Here is a 17,034-nt window from a genome sequence, read left to right on the forward strand (position 1 = left end):
GCAACAAGCGGGGGCTTCTCTTCCTTGCGGTGCGCGGGCTTCTCATTATGGTGGCTTCTCTTGCTGCGGAGCACAGGCTCTAGGCGCATGGGCTTCAGTAGTTGTGGCATGCAGGCTTCAGTAGTTGTGGCTTGCGGGCTCTAGAGCACAGGCTCAGTAGTTGTGGCGCACGGGCTTAGTTGCTCCGTGGCATATGGGATCTTCCCAGACCAGGGCTTGAACCCAGGTCCCCTGCATTGGCAGGCAGATTCTTAACCACTGAGCAGGGAAGCCCACAATCTTTGTCTTTAATGACATTGACTTTTTAGACTAATATAGTAACAATCTGTCCCCTTTAAAAAAAAAAAGTGTTCCTTATTTTGAGTTTGTCTGATGTTTCCTCATGATTAAATTCAGCTTATGCTTTCCTGGATGGAAAACTACATAAACGATGTTGTGTCCTTCACAGCATATCACATCTGGAGGCACATGACGGCCGTTTGCCTCCCACTGTTTTTTTTTTAAATTATTTAAGTTATTAATTTATTTTTGGCTGTGTTGGTTTTTTGTTGCTGCTCGCGGGCTTTCTCTAGTTGCAGTGAGTAGGGGCTACTCTTTGTTGCAGTGCGCAGGCTTCTCATTGCAGTGGCTTCTCTTGTGGAGCATAGGCTCTAGGTGCACAAACTTCACTAGTTGTGGCATGTGGGCTCAGTAGTTGTGGCTCGCAGGCTCTAGAGCACAGGCTCAGCAGTTGTGGCGCACGGGCTTAGTTGCTCCACAGCATGTGGGATCTTCCCAGACTAGAGCTTGAACCCATGTCCCCTGCATTGGCAGGCAGATTCTTAACCACTGCGCCACCGGGGAAGTCCCTGCCTCTCATTGTTGATGTGAATTTTGACCACTCAGTTAAAGTGCTGTCCAATTTCCCCACTCTATCTAGAGTTACTATTTTCCACCTTGCAACTAGTAAGCACTCTTTGGGGAAACACTTTAAGACCACACAAGTAACTTGCTCGTCATCAACGTTTCCCTCTATATTTTAACACCCAGTGATAATTTTTGCCTGAATCGGTCTTTACTGTGATGGCTGCAAAACGGGGATTTTCCAACTCCAGAGCTCCTTCCACGTTTACCAGTCAACCCTCAGCATGGTACTGTAAACAAGAGCCTTCCCTTTCTCCCCACTTACTTATTTATCGATATGGACACATAGATTTCTACTTTTTCCAATGTTTTCAAATTCATTACTGTATTTTCGTGCTCAAATTTTCCCTTATTTGGCCAGTAAGAGCCTCTTCAAGTTTGCACCTGTGTCTTCGTAACATGCCCCTATCATATTTCTGAGCATTACTTTCTGGCAGAACAAGATGTTCCAGGCTCATCTTGTACCTTTCCTGCCTCAGCCGTAGAATCGGCCATTTCTCCAAGGAGCCCTCGTTCCAGTGCAGAGTATAGTGTTTAGAAACCAAGTTCTGGGCACAGCTGTGTTCATCGCTATCAGGATGTCACTTCTCCTAGGAAATGTATGCGTTTAGATGCCTATGTATACACATGTAGGTACTAAAGCTGTCAGCCTTAGCAAATAAAATTTCAGGGTAGGGACCTCCCTGGTGGCACAGTGGTTAAGAATCAGCCTGCCAATGCAGGGGACACAGGTTCAATCCCTGGTCCGGGAAGATCCCACATGCCACAGAGCAACTAAGCCCACGTGCCACAACTACTGAGCCCGCGCTCTAGAGCCCACGAGCCACAACTACTGAGCCCGCATGCTGCAACTACTGAGCCCACGTGCCATAACTACCGAAGCCCATGCACTCTAGGGCCCATGCTCCACAACAAGAGAAGCCACTGCAATGAGAAGCCCACACACCTCAAATAAGAGTAGCCCCTTCTCGCCGCAACTAGAGAAAGCCCGTGCACAGCAACGAAGACCCAACGCAGCCAAAAAAAAAATTAAAAAAAAATTCAGGATACCCAGTTATATTTGGATTTCAGGTAAACATTGAAAAACTTAGTATAAATATATCCCATGCAGTATTTGGGACATGATCTATACCAAAACATTATTTGATATACAGCTGAAACTCCGATGCAACTGAGCGTCTTGTGTTTTATCTGGCAACCCTAATTCATACATACACACTACATACGTGTAAATGTATACATATACATGCAGAGATACATATGTACATGCGTTTTAGAAATCAGGAGTTCACATAGATACTTGAGCTGACTCTAAATGGAAAGGAATGAATTTGCTTGATGGACAGGGATGGGAAAGGGATTCTAGGCAGGGCAAATGGCATATTATGGGACTTAGAAGAAATTCAAGGAGATCCAACTTTACTGAGTGTGGCGGGGAGTAGCAAGAGATTAAATTTTTAAACAGGTGAATGACATAGATCTTTTAGATAATCATTCTACTGGCACCCAAGAGGCCAGACTATTGGCACCCAAGAGGCTAGACTACAAGAGGCAAAGAGATGCATTAGTCTGAGGGAGAGATGATAAGCATCAAAAATAGGCAACGGAGGATGGGGAGAAGTTCAAGGGTTACAACAGAGTTAAAAATGGTAAGACTTGATGACTAAAGGTATAAAGGGTTAATGTATAAATCTATACAGGGTTGAGGGAGAGGAAGGAATAAAAGACAATACTTGTTTTTCCAGTTTGGGCAACTAAGTGGCCAGGGGTGCTATGTATTGGGATAGGAAACATTGGAAGAGCAGATCTAGGACTACGAATGAGGAGTACAGTTTGGGACATGCTGAGTTTGAGGTGCTGTAGGACATCCAAGCTGAGATGTCCACAAGGTGGCTGCATCCACGGGTCTGGAGCTCAGGAGAAAAGGTCAGGATGGAAAAATATGGACCAGGGAGTCATCTACACTTTGATGAATAAAGTTATAGGAATAGACAAGGTTGTCCAGGAAGAGGCTATAGAAAGGAAGAGAAGAGGCAAAGAGCGTCAAGGATCAGCAACATTCAGGGGACAGGCAGGAGGTAGATCCAGCAAAGGAGACTTTGGGGTGGTCAGAAAGGTTGAATGAATGCCAGGAAAGCTGGGATCATGAAAGCCCAGGAAGGAGAGATTTATCAAGGAGGCAAGGGTCAGAAACTGCAGAGAGGTCAAGATGGGTATTGAAAAGCGCTCCCTGGATTTGTCAGTAAGAGCTCATCAGTGACTTCAGGAAGGTAGATGGCCGAGGTAGAAGCTGACTTGGCAAGTACCAAGTGCAGAGGAGGAGATGCAGTAGCAAGAGCATGGATTCGAGAGGCAGACGGACCAGGGTTTCAAATTCCTGCTACACACATACTAGCATATTGTTCAACCACTGTACCTTTGTTCACTCGTAAGATGGGGATAACCATAGTGAATACCTCATAGGGTTGTTGCAAGGGTTACAGGAGCTTAACTATGTAAAACAGCGCAGAGCCTAGCACATGGGAGGTGCCATGTTACAGCTATTGCTTCGGCTTCCTGAGGCAGAAAGGTAATATCAGGTGCCTATAAAATTGATGGCTACAGGGGCTTCCCTGGTGGTGCAGTGGTTAAGAATCCTCCTGCCAATGCAGGGGACACGGGTTTGAGCCCTGGTCCGGGAAGATCCCACATGCCGAAGAGCAACTAAGCCCGTGCGCCACAACTACTGAGGCTGCACTCTAGAGCCCGCGAGCCACAACTACTGAGCCCACGTGCCACAACTACTGAATCCCGTGTGCCTAGAGCCTGCGCTCCGCAACAAGAGAAGCCACTGCAATGAGAAGCCCGCGCACCGCAACGAAGAGTAGCCCCCCGCTCGCCACAACTAGAGAAAGCCCACGCACGGCAACAAAGACCCAATGCAGCCAAAAAAAAAAAAAAATAGACAGCTACAGAAGTGGAAGTCAGGGGGCTTCCACTGACTATGGCTTCAAGGTCATAACACGGTAGGTGTAATCCAAATCCAGTTTCAGAAGATGCTGTTGCCACTACAGTCTGTCACCCATAGGTAGTACAGAAGCCACGGACATATCCTTGGAACCTCCTGCCAGCCAACAAGCCCCAGGAAGATAGCCTCTGCTAACTGAAGCCTTTCAAACACTGCACAAAGGCATCTCATTGGCAGAACTGAAAATGTATCAGAACCCACACTGTATCGGAACCCTAGCTGCAAGGGAGTCCGGGCTAGGTGCTTTTTTTAGCCTTGGGGTTGTGGGTGGGGGGAGGAATGGATGCTGAGTAGCAACAGATAATATCCAGTGCATCTATCTTGAGGGTGGAGCAAATATTTTCATCCTGACCGCTGACACCAGCATTCCACCTGTGGTCAAAACTGACAAAATCCTGCAAAATACAAAGAGGGATGGAAACCAGACTAAAGATCAAGGGATAAGCTTGAACAAGAAAGTGAATATCTCTTTCTCTTATATTGGAAGGAAAATGGTGAGAAGAGGTACAGACAGTTTATAGGTTGGGGGCAGGAGGAGAGGGATGGAGAAGTTACAGAAGGTTCTCTCTCAAGAGATGTATTATCTCTTTAAAGTGGGGAACAAATATCATCTGGCCTGAGTGAAAAAGGTAGAAGCTGGTTCAGGGGCCTGATGAGCATGGATAGCTAATGAGGGAAACAGAAGAGGAAGCTGACACAGCATGAGAAATCTTTCTGCACACCAGCTAGCAAAAAAAAAAAAAAAAAAAAGAAAAAGAAAATGAAGAAGACACAGGACTTATTTTATAAAGCATTGTTATTCTTATTTATTGAAAATGTCCAGTTTAAAAGTCTTCAAAATAAAAACAAGTTAGAAAATTTGAGCTGTGTGAGAAGGGACATGACAGAAGAGGAACTGAAAGGCCTCGAAGGGCGGCAGTTTGACTACAGAGTAACAGGGACCCATTTATAGAGTACTGTAAACAACACAACTATGGAGACACTGCCGTCAGGTTAACATGGCTTCATTTCCCATATAGGATTATCGAGTGGGAGTGCGGACACCACTCTGCACGAGCTACATTACCCAGAGTACACAGGGCCTCTCATCAGAAGGGCCACGTCCCCAAAACATGCATATGGACACGTCACCTTAAAATAAAGACCTTTCAATATTTTAAGCAATCCTATATACCTTATCAACTAAAGTACTTTGTAATCACAAAAATGTTTCCTATGGATATAGTTTGCACATTTATTGCAAGCCATTGACTAACCACAGACAGGGCAGATGCTATGATCTGTGTTGCTGTTACTGTTGTTTTCCATTTGGAGATGAAGGACGGCATCTCTAAACCGTTGGGCTAAAAGCAGAACAACAGCCATTCCTAGCAATCTTGTTCGGTCTTCAGCTTCCAAAGACAGCTGGGTGTGTGGTTGGCTGAGATTGATCTGCAGGAACAGTCCATTTCCCGTGGACGGTGTAATTTCTGCTGTGCAGCAAGCAGTCAACAGCCCCGTACCATGTAGTTATGGGAACTGAGACCCACGCTGTACTAGAAAGGAAAAGGGCTTAACAAGCTGGGGAGTTCAAGATTCAAGTTTGGTTCCTAAACAACATTCACAAAACCCACATTTATAGGCACCCATCAAATGTATGTGGGAGACAACTTTGCTCAGTCCACTGGTCCTTGGCCTCTCTTTCCAGCGATCTCCTCCACCTGGCCAAACTTCCCGTCTTTGGGACAGACAGGGGCAGGTTGCACTGCTCTGTCCTACAGCCCCAGGCCAACTTTCAACTGTGCTGAATTTGGAGGTGTGTTGCCCTCCTGTGACCCTCTTCTAAACCTGGCTTATCACAGTTCTAATTTCCCAGATGCTTACAAAGGCGAGGGTTTGATTCAACAAGTAACTTGAGTAAACCAGTTCCAAATAATCAGCTTCACTAGTAGCCAGCACACAGCTACTAGAGCGGCCCTTTCTTTCCGGCTACACAAACTGGGCCAACAGCACATTTCTGCAAATAATTCTTAGAGTCCTACTCGAAGAGGCTGATGACTATCACAGCTTCTCACAGCATATATGGTAGAGCAATCAAGGGAATTAAAGCTGTCTGCTAGGGCACAACATCTCCTCAAGTGTAGACTGAAGGATGAGAAGTCGCAATTTGAGTATGTGATGTAGAAAAAAGTAAGTGCTCACAGTCTGTATTTTTAAAAAGCAAAGCACACACATACCAGTTGACACACCACTTGGTATGCTTGGCTAAAAGCACTGGGGAAATAGAAAACTTACACACAAGGCAGAAGATTAGGGACAAAACCTATCATGCACTGGCAAGAGATTGGCAACTCTGCTACTGAAGGGGAGGACTGTCCAGTGCAATTTGCTAATGGATTTGGTGTTGGCATGGGTGACCAGAGCTTCTGTCCCACAGAGTTAAATGTAAACCAACACGAAAGGAGTGAGGGCACTACGGTTTTCTTGGTCTTATAGACAAAATAGGGTAGTCATTAAAAAAAGTGTGCATTGAGGACGGCCCAGGGAAGGGCAGCTGGATCACTGGGGCAAACATGTGTTAGCCTTTCACCCTATGCCAGTCGGAGTTCCAGAAGCGTTGCCTTCAGTAAATCAGGTACTGAGGGGCTGCCAAGGAACAGGAAAAGCATTGGGGGAGAAAGTCAAGTTCACATTTAATAAGCCATGGCCGGCCACTTTGGGACAGCAGCCAGCCAAAAAGAGTGACCCGAGATAATGGCTGGTAAAGAGGCACTATGAATTGAAAGCCATCTGAAGGCATGTAAGTCATTTGCCTACGTTAGCTTCCCTTTGCTTACTGAATGGAAAAGACTGGGGAGATGTTCACCCCCTCTTGCTTTGACCTCTGTTAAAAAACATAAACAACCAACCAATAACCAAACAACAACAAACACTGAACCAAACACACAGAGAGAGAGAGAGAGAGAGAGAGAGAGAGAGACACTAAGATACGAAATAAAAACCAGAGAAGTGAGCAAACTGAGTCAGATCACTCAGCTGGACATTTCCCGATGCCCTGCGGGCACCCTCTGCCAGCCGCACTGTGATGGTTATGGGAGAATGGAGGTCTTGCTACTGGACTCGGCCCGAATACACTCATCAGTTTGCTTCAACAGCCTCCGGACCAGCTTTTCTAGGTCCCTTCTTGATTTCAACTCTTCTTCCAGGCACTGCTTCATTCTTTTATTCTCCTATGATGGGAAAAGGTTGGTTGGTTACCAAACAAAGGGACCCCGCCTCAGGGCCCCTCCTGCTCAGTCTCTTGGCAGCCTTCACCACTGACAACACTTTCCTGCCTCAAGCTCCTCTCCCTCAGCTTCTAAGACAAGGCAGCCTCTTGATTGTTCTACTTCTCGCTGACCATCCCTTGAGATATAATACAAGCATTCTCTAGGGCTCTGGCCCTGGCCCTCTTCTAATTCAACACACTTTTCACATAGTGTCTCTTCTCTTTCAACTCAAATAACTACATAGGCGCCTCCCCAGTCTCTCTGGTACTGACCTCATCTCAGCTCATGAGCACCAGGTCCACAGTCCCCAGTGCCAACTTAGATGTGTTACAAGCACCTCGGACTCATTACGCCCTGAAGTGAACTCAGTATCTCCCCCACCCCCCAAACTTCTCTTCCTCCTGTGGCTCTTGATTTCCGTGAAGGGCACCACCATATCAAAGTAGATACCCAACACCCCTACACTGTTGGTGGGAATGTCAGTTGGTGCAGCCACTATGGAAAACAGCGTGGATGTTCCTCAAAAAACTGAAAATAGAACTACCATATGATCCAGGGATCCCACTCCTGGACATATACCCAGACAAAACTATAATTCAAAAAGATATGTGTACCCCTATGTTCATAGCGGCAATATTCACAATAGCCAAGACATGGAAGCAACCTAAGTGTCCACCGACAGATGAATGGATAAAGAAGACGTGGTACGTATATACAATGGAATATTACTCAGCCATAAAAAAGAATGAAATAATGCCATTTGCAGCAACATGGATGCAAGTAGAGATTATCATACTAAGTGAAGTAAGTCAGACAGAGAAAGACAAATATCATACATCACTTATATGTGGAATCTAAAATATGGCACAAATGAACCTACCTATGAAACAGACTCACAGACATAGAGAACAAACTTGTGGTTGCCAAGGGGAGGGGGATTGAGGGAGGGAAGGGCAGGGAGTTTGGGATTAGCAGATGTAAACTATTATATATAGGATGGATAAACAACAAGGTCCTACTATATAGCACAGGGAACTATATTCAATATCCTGTAATAAATCATAATGGAAAAGAATATGAAACAAGAATGTCTATATGTGTATAACTGAGTCACTTTGCTGTACAGCAGAGAGTGGCACCACACTGTATACTAACTATACTTCAATTAAAAAACAAAAAAACAAAGTAGATACCCAGGTAAAAGACTCATCTTCCATCCCTGGCTTTCTTAATCCCCGCATCATGGTGCCATTTTCCAAAGGCTCTAACTCTGCGATGTGCCTTCCTTTACATCTGTGTCCCTCCTCCGTAGCCTGAGCGGCTCTCCCTCCTCAGCTCAGGACTTTATCACGTCTCACCCTGAGTTTTATAATAACCTCCTAAGTGGTCTTCCAGCCTCTGGTCTCTCTCCCTTCAATCCATCCTTTACCCTGTCACCAGGTACAGTCAGTCCTCAAACCCAAGGGAGAGTGTCCCTCACGGAGCACTGGATCAGATCTGCAGAGGAGCCCACAAATCATGATTTATGGTTCTGTTTACACTTACATGCTCATGAATGACTTATCTTTTCTTAAATTCTGTTTGCAAAAGTCAGGGAACATGAAGTTGTAACTAAGTTTGTGATCCTATTGTAAATCCCTAAATAGGTATATAAGCAAGCTTCAGAAATTGAAACCCAAGGCCACGTGGTAAAATCAACAAAACCCACCTGGCTGACACAAGGGAACTAAGAATCCCCACCTCACCACCTTGTTCCTGGCCTTCTCCTGAGGGCATCTACCAGTGCACAGCAGGGAAGAGGGAGCAGGTCCGTTAGGATCTGAGAAAACGACTTTCGAATTTCATTACCTGTTTCAGCTCTTTGACCTCATCCTTCAAGGCATAAACAGTATCGACAAGGCTCCTAGAACACAAAGATAAAGTTCATAGATTAATAGATGGCACTGAGATATTGTTAAGTGATATTTAAGAAGAAAAGCAGCTTTATAGAAATACAGATCCTGAAAAGTGGTGGCCTTGCTGGTGAATCGGAAGAGATACTGCTATGAATGGTCCTTGTGTTTCTCATTTTTACGGGCTAACAACCAGCATCACACAAGCTCTTTCTAACACCGTGTCACCGCACGTTTTCTACACTTCCCTCCTCCTCTGCTGCTTGCTTCCCAGCTTAGGCAAGTACTAAAAAAATAAAACAGACTAGTGTATTGTACACCCGTAACATATAATACAGTACATCGACTCTACCTCAATTTTTAAAAATAAATAAAAAGAAAATGGGGGGGAAGGGTAAGCTGTGACAAAGCAAGAAAGTGGCATGGATACACTACCAAACGTAAAATAGCTAGCTAGTGGGAAGCAGCCGCATAGCACAGGGAGATCAGCTCGGTGCTTTGTGACCACCTAGAGGGGTGGGATAGGGAGCGTGGGGGGAAGGGAGATGCAAGAGGGAGGAGATATGGGGATATATGTACACATATAGCTGATTCACTTTGTTATACAGCAGAAACTAACACACCATTGTAAAGCAATTATACTCCAATAAAGATGTAAAAAAAAAGAAAGAAAGAAAAGTCAAGAAAAAAAAGAGACTAGGGCTCCTCATAAGGTTTTGATTTCTCTCTTGGGGGCAGGAAGGACCATCATCTGACATATTGTAATGAGAGGTGTCACCAGGCCCTGCCTATCCTACGCTATCTGTGCTATGGCATTGCCCTTCTCACCTATCTGACCCTACACCATCGTACATGACACAAACACAAAGTCAGGGACATTATTTCTAAAAGATTCCATATATTCCAAAAAAGGATAAAGTGCCTTGGCAGGACTGTGGAAGAGTCATTTCCTCTCTGGCTCTCTCCCTGGACAAGGACATTGGAGATCTGGGCTCCAGTTCTGACCCTACGACTTGCCAGTCCTCTAACCTTAGGTAACCAGTTTTCTTCTCATCCTCTCTTGGTCTTATTTTCTTCACATACAAAATGGGGATAATACCACATTCCCTGAAAACCTCATAAAGTCATTGTAGGGGTTAATATAGCTATAATAATAGTAATTATAACGATCATCATTTATTAATTATCACATGCTAGCCTTTGTACTTCTTATTCCATTTAACCTCACAAAAACCCTGAAAGTATTACTATCATACCCATTTTACAGATGAGGAAACTGAGGCACAGAGAGGTGATGGAACTTGCTCCAGGTCACACGGCTACCAAGTACCAGAATCTGGAGTTGAATCAGGGCTGTTATTCTCTTGAGCCCAAGTGCTGTACCATTTGGTCGTATCGCTTCATACACCAGATGGAAAAATACATTGACGACGCCAAGCACTGTGAAACACGCTGTCCTATGCAAATTTAGGCCTGACTTCAGAAATGACTCAAGTATATACAAGTACTTAACCTGATTTTCCCCCGTTAGGTCACCCTCACTACTGTGCAAGGCTAAGTCAGGGACATAATTTCCCTGAATCTCAGTTTCCTCATCTGTAACAGTGGTGAAAGTAACGTTTATCTCCCAGGATTGCGGTAGGAGTTTAAATGAGGTTAAGTATGTGAAAATAAAGTGCCTGAGTCGATAAATGTGAGAGGCATCCCTCTGGGCAAGGGAATTGGTGCTACGGCCTTCCCAATGCCTCCAAACCCCATGTGGAGTGGTATTCTTGCGTGCCCTGAAGTCCCTTCCTGACCCCCTCTGCCTCTCCTTTCCCCTCCCCTTTGTTGGTGGGCAGCCCTCCCCAGGCTCCCAACTGCACAGTCAGCCAAGAGGGCCGCATTCTCAGATGAGGAGGGACTGTCCTTCCATGCAGGCTTGGCCACGGCCACGTTGCCCTGCCAGAACCTTCTTTCCAGCCCCCAGAAAAATCAGAAAAGGTTTAGCCCGCTCTACGCACTTTTCTTCAATGACGGTCTGGCCGTTGCTTCTGGTCTCTTCAATGATGAGTTTCTCTTCCTCGGGGAGTAAGACTTGGGGAACGGAATCCTTGCGAGCACCTACAGACAAGGGCGGCAAGAGGCGAGGGAGGGAGTTTACTAGGGGAGACTATTTGTTGGGGGTTAGCTCCTTTCTACTGTGGTTTTTGAGGGGTCTTTGTTGACGGCATCTGGCTGCCTGGCGCCCCGAGAGTAGTCATCCAACATCTGCTGACGAAATCCTCCTGACGGGAGAAATTCGAAATGGCCAAATACACTGATTCAATCCTGGGGGCCGGGGGCACATTTTGTATTCAGAAACACAATGTGAAAAGGCCGCTGTGAGAACTGTCCTCAACCAAGACCCCATCTTTTCCTGTTTTGCCTCTTCCAGTGCAAAGAGCCAGCCAGTGACCATTCCTCCCTGCAGAACGTAGCACTGCACTGGGACGCAGCATGCTTAAAGGGCCTCAGAAGCATCACTCACTCCCATTTGTTCTCTTTACCGTCCTACAGGGTGAAGCAGGGTCGGTGGAGACCATTTTGATGGAGGGTAGAGGGGGCGTTGGGGAGATGATCACAACAGCAGCAAAGATGCAGGCGTCCTTACTGCTCTCCGCTCACCATCTCCAGGCTCTGGGATGGAAGAGGTGACAGAGCAGCCATGGGACCTGACCAGACAGCTCTCCTGCACCTGCAACCTCCCCATCCCTTCTGGATCCTTCCTCTCAGAGCCACTGGCTTCCTCTCTTCTAAGCCAAGTTCCTTCCAGTTGTGAACACTCAGTGCCTTCACTCAACCTCCAGCCCTTTCCCGAGGTGGAAGTGTCTCTGCCTTCCTCGGGGCCCAGTACTTCGTAGGTGCTTAATAAGTGCATAGCAGACTGGCCGACTAACCAACCGACTGGATGCAGCGAGAAACAATAGCGGCCGCTTCTACGGGTGCAGGACTTCTGGCTGCAGAGGGATGGAGGGTGTCGGCCACCAGGATGCGAAAACGCTTACCACGTGCCAAGCACTGTGCTAGACACTTTCCACACATAAAAGGGAGGCCAGGGAGGACGGGGGTGGGGGGAAATGAGACTCTTGAGGCCAGAGTGCCTGCCCGCACCTCTGAGCAAATCTCCCGTCTCTGTCAGTGTGAGGACAGGAGGCGGCGGGAGGTGAGGTCGGATTTCGTATGAGGGCTGCTGCTTCTGGCGTCTCCTTGTCCCCCTCTCTTTCCTTGTTTTTGCAATAAAAACTGCTCTCACTTTCTTTTCCTGACTCCTCGAACCTTGTTATCAGGGCTGGGCATGCCCAAAGCCAGAGGCAGGTTTGGTCTGAGAAGCAGAAGGTGTGACAGTCCCCCCTTCAGAGTCAAATGTGTCAACTTCCACATAGAATGCTTTCCCCATGACGACCTGAGAGACATGTTACTTTGGAAGCATCGGTCAGGGCAGTCCACTGAGGAAGCCCTGCCCACACTCAAGCCAGGGCTCAGTGGCTGTCCAGATGGAACATTATGGAGAGCTTATCTCTTACACAGATGCAAGACCCTCACACCAGGTATCCTGAATGCCCATAATAATGAAAGACCAAGGACATAAGCGATGTGACCTGGCTTTTCTAAAAACACAAGGATGAATCAGAAAGTATTATCTCGCTTTCAGTTTGTAGCCTGAAAGTTGTTGGGGGAAATACCCTCACCTAATGGCTCCCTGATAAACTGTAGACATTCTCAACAGGCCCTGCTAAGCAGCTACATTTCCAGATTTTCAGAGCAACTCTGAAACTTGAGTTTGGTGAAGCTCTGTTTGCTTAAATATGCAGCTGATCAAAGATAGTATTTTGACTTCCTTTCCAAATCTGCCTATAAGAAGAGATTAGCATCAGTTCACAGACACAGGAACTCTCTGGGCTCTTTAACTAGTGTTGGTGAAGGTATCTGCGTACTTCAAAGGAGAGTGACTTTAAAAAAAAAATTATTTTCATTTCTATCACCTCCAACCTTTTTACTCTTGCATTTCTCTTTGTCTCTGGGTGAAAAGAAACAGTGGGTAAACAAACCGCTTGGTAGCTAAAACCAGCTTATCTGAAAGATGCAGCCCTGTGCCCGCCCCTCTGCTGCAAGTCACCTGCTTTACACACCCTGCAGCCCATCTGGGTTGCTTTTCTCTTTTTCTAAGAGGCAGTGAGCAGTAGCAAAGAAACATCACTCATTAGAGAAAGTGGTTTGGGGGAACCTACTTGAGCCGTGGCCTTGTTGAAAGTTGGCACTGGTACAGTAGGCTTCGATCACTTTCAGAATCTGAGCGTCCTCTTCCAGAGCAGCCGTACCTGTCAAGTGTAACGAATCGTGACTCCTCAGGGAGATACACATGCCTCTGGACCCTCGAAATGATGTAGTGCACTCGGGTGCTAGGCACTGGCTTCTCTGACCGGTGGCCTTAATGAAAGGCAGGAGAAAAAGCTGACCGGCTGGCATGGTGGAACAGAGACACATCCACCTTGGGAAAGGGATGGGGCACCAGTGAGTTCAGCACCGAAAGTGGCCTGCTCCAGAAGCCACTGGGAGTTCGAAATTGGAGGGTCCTGTCAGTGTCTCAGAGGCTACAAGGCCAGCCCTGGGCTTGGTGCTGGCCTCAGTTCGCATCCCATACACCACACCCTTCCTTTCCATCAAATTTCAAGGCTCACTTTCTCTAGGAAGCTTTCCACCATTAATCCCACCCATTTTTTCCCAACCAGCCAGCCTAGTCACTGATTCTCCCTCTCATTCCCCCAACCCCCTCCAACTCATTCTAGAAATGGCTGTTAACATGCCGCTGTGCACATCCAGGGGTGAGGTGAGGGGTAGGGGAAGCAGAAGCTAGAGTCCAGCAAAGATTTATCCAGACTGTATTTCGGACTGATACACACAGCTCTGTCACCCCTTGGTGATACATCACTTACTCCTTCATGTGTGTCCCAGAGTACCTTGTTCCCAGAGAGGCAAATGTGTACATATCGATTGGCTGACCAACTCTGCAGCCTGCCTCTAAACCCAGCCCTGTTTCTATACGCCAGCAGGCTGCTTCCTTGACTAACTGAGAACATCACTGAACATTAAAATTCCAGAGGATCTCAGGCTTTGGGCCTATTTAGTCGATCTCAGTAAAGGCAAATAACTCAGGTGTCAGAAACTAAGAGGGAAGAAAAAAATGTATCCATAGCAAATGGGTCCCTTTAGTGGTTCTAAACCAGGTAGAGCCAAATGTTCAACATGAAAACTAGATAGATGGTTTGTCTGCCTAAGACGACATGAAAAGCAGCAGGAGACAGCTTATTGCAAAATCTGAGAGGTGGCGGCCAAGCCTTCCCATGCATTTTTCTTTATGTCAAAGGTGATGCTGAGAACATACTGCTCGAATCCTCTTCTTTCAAACAATTCCTCATCCATAACCAACTTTCTAAAAGTACGAAACACATACTTTTGCGGATGACATATTCCTCCTCCGATGGCTTTCTTTCGGTCTTTCTTTTGTGAAGAAACTTCTTCATCGTTTTGGGGCTTTTACCAGATTCCTGTAAGGATAGAGGTTTCTTTATGAATTAAAAATTTCCCCAAAACACAAATTTAAAAAGCAAGTGAAATTAAATAGAATGGCTCTCTCTTATTTTTGACAGTCTCACTTAGGAGGGTATCAGGATTTAATACTATACACAGTAAAAATGGTTCCAATGAACACTAAAAGGTTAAATGAAACCGAGGCAATGCTATTATCCTCTCAATTGCCATAGAGAATTTATGCGGCTGCTTCTCCAGGAGGCCAAATGCCTTTAGGGTACCATCTGCAGAGAAAGTAATGGATGTCAATCCTAGAGAAATAACAGTATTTCCTAACTTGGTTTATATTCCCCACTGATACAGCTTTAAGGGAATGAAATAACAATTGTAACTATTAATGGGGTATGGACTGCTTTTTGAAGAGCTTCAAAACTATTTAAATAAATTCTCCTTAGCGACAGTCCCACAAAGAAGAATATCAATTTCCATTTGTGAGACAGGAAAATTAAGGCAGAGAGACTAAGTAAATTCCCTGTAGTCAGAGAGAAGAGCCAAATGAAGGATTTCCTGATAAATAATTTAGGGTTAGGCATAACGTACCTACAGCAAGCTTAAACATACATCTATAAAGTCATATTTTTAATTAGTAGAAAAAAGAGAGACGAATTATTGGATTTGCCTTTGCCATATGAATAACCAGCAGGTCCAAAAAGGTGCTCATTAAGTACCCAAGTAAACAGTGATCATCTTATTCCAATCTCCCATGCAATGTATATACAGGATGCATGGTTAACAATCACTACCTTAAAAATAACTGCAACAAAGAATTTAATTTCTTCCACTTAGCCTCAGTGATCCACTTAGACTTGAAAACAGACAGACATGAAAAACTCACATGTGACAAAAATAACAGGAAAAATAGAAACAGCATATAAAAAAACCCACGGAAAACAGACATTTTAGAGGCATTATAAGATGACATTTTCGCACATATTTCACAAGAGCCTACTTTTCTGAAGAAAGTACTTACATGTCAGAATTGTATCTTCATATTTTAGCCACCAAGTGTAACAAGGGACAAAACAAGCATAAAGGAAAGCTTCATTCATCAAAGGTTACAGCACAGCATTATATGATGTCACTGTACGCCAAAGATATCGTTCTACCCTTACCTTTAAGATATAAGACATCCTCTAAAGTGAATATGTAAAGAAAGAGAAGATGAGCGTGAGAGGTCGATGGTTATAATGACCAAATCCATTTATCAATAATTCTAAAACAACATTTGAAATGTTAGTGTTATCATAAATCACACAGAGAGAATATCACCGTGTCTCCCACATTAGTTTCAGATGCAATACCATCATGCAAAAGCCCAAGGGATACAGTTCTGTACAGAAAAACAAATGCTGGAAATAACTGAAATACACGTCTCCCAGCAGAAACAAAGTGATCATGCCTTAGTTTTAATGGATTAGTTCTGTGAAGGATTAAGTCAACTTTACCCTTCAAAGCTCACCTTAATTTGAACTTAGTAACTGACAATTACAAAATATCCATCATTAAAAAGGGGACTTAGGTAACCATGAAGTGGCACTCCTGGTTTAGGTGATCAGAGGAGAAAATTGGATAACTGCGGGAATCACCGGTCAATTTCCAAAGCCAACCTGTGGGGCTGTTTCCTGGCCAAATTCTGAACAGAGGTACATAATAAAGATTCGGCTCAAGGATTATTTCTCCTATCATGTCAGGTTGAAAGTATCAAAAAATCCTCCCATATCCAAATATTGTCCTACTTTTACTGCACTAAGAACTGGAGGCAACAATTAAGTGACACAATTATATATATGCAGCATATATTTTTGTGTCAAGTGTGTGTTTTGATGAGTGACGCAGACTTAGCTCAATTTTGAGTTTTTGATTTAAAACACCATGCTTCACTTATGCGTCTCATAATTGTCACAGACTTAAATCTTCACTCGGTAAGACCTATTTAAAGAATAGTTACTAATAAATGAGGATCTTTTCCGAAAGCTGAAATGATGAGAAACTTGTTAGGGGAAAAAAAAAAAAACACCGTTTGGATGGAAAAGGTAATGCTCCACACAGTTATGGAAGATAGTGACTGACATTTCCTGACTGCCACTTCTAGACAAAAAGAAAAAAAAACCTTGAAATCCGCATTCTACCCAAACATCAGATGTCCTCTAGGGTTGTCGCTTAAAAGCCTCTTTTTAAAAGACACTCCTTTCACTAAATTCTTTTTCTCTTTCCACTGCAGCAAATAATTCAGACTTTCATAGTTCAGACCCATGGCTTGGTCCCATAAGACTTTTACTGATTTGGTTTAAGAGATCAAAATGATTCCAAATGCAGAATTGGGACCGCTTGGTTAGCAATTCAATGCTAATGAAGTAGCATTTGTTTGAGATGT

At 44.9% G+C, this 17,034-nt stretch overlaps 1 protein-coding gene across 6 annotated transcripts in view; it reads right to left on the reverse strand.

The window, feature by feature from the left end:
• Positions 1-4,688: 4,688 nt before the first annotated feature.
• Positions 4,689-17,034, reverse strand: part of ARHGEF6 (Rac/Cdc42 guanine nucleotide exchange factor 6) — a 117,687-nt gene continuing 105,341 nt past the window's right edge. For 3 of the 6 annotated variants that reach the window (XM_032619178.1, XM_032619182.1, XM_032619180.1), the window contains 6 exons: positions 15,773-15,793; positions 14,524-14,617; positions 13,301-13,390; positions 11,054-11,153; positions 9,007-9,061; positions 4,689-7,119 (listed from right to left, as the gene is read on the reverse strand). In XM_032619178.1, the coding sequence (XP_032475069.1) occupies positions 6,979-7,119; positions 9,007-9,061; positions 11,054-11,153; positions 13,301-13,390; positions 14,524-14,617; positions 15,773-15,793 (501 nt within the window). In that variant the 3' untranslated portion in view covers positions 4,689-6,978. Of the gene's footprint in view, positions 7,120-9,006; positions 9,062-11,053; positions 11,154-13,300; positions 13,391-14,523; positions 14,636-15,772; positions 15,794-17,034 lie in introns of all 6 variants that reach the window. The other 3 variants (XM_032619179.1, XM_032619177.1, XM_032619181.1) reach the window with 2 other exon arrangements.

Source organism: Phocoena sinus, chromosome X, assembly GCF_008692025.1.
Source record: "Phocoena sinus isolate mPhoSin1 chromosome X, mPhoSin1.pri, whole genome shotgun sequence".
Taxonomy (NCBI): domain Eukaryota; kingdom Metazoa; phylum Chordata; class Mammalia; order Artiodactyla; family Phocoenidae; genus Phocoena; species Phocoena sinus.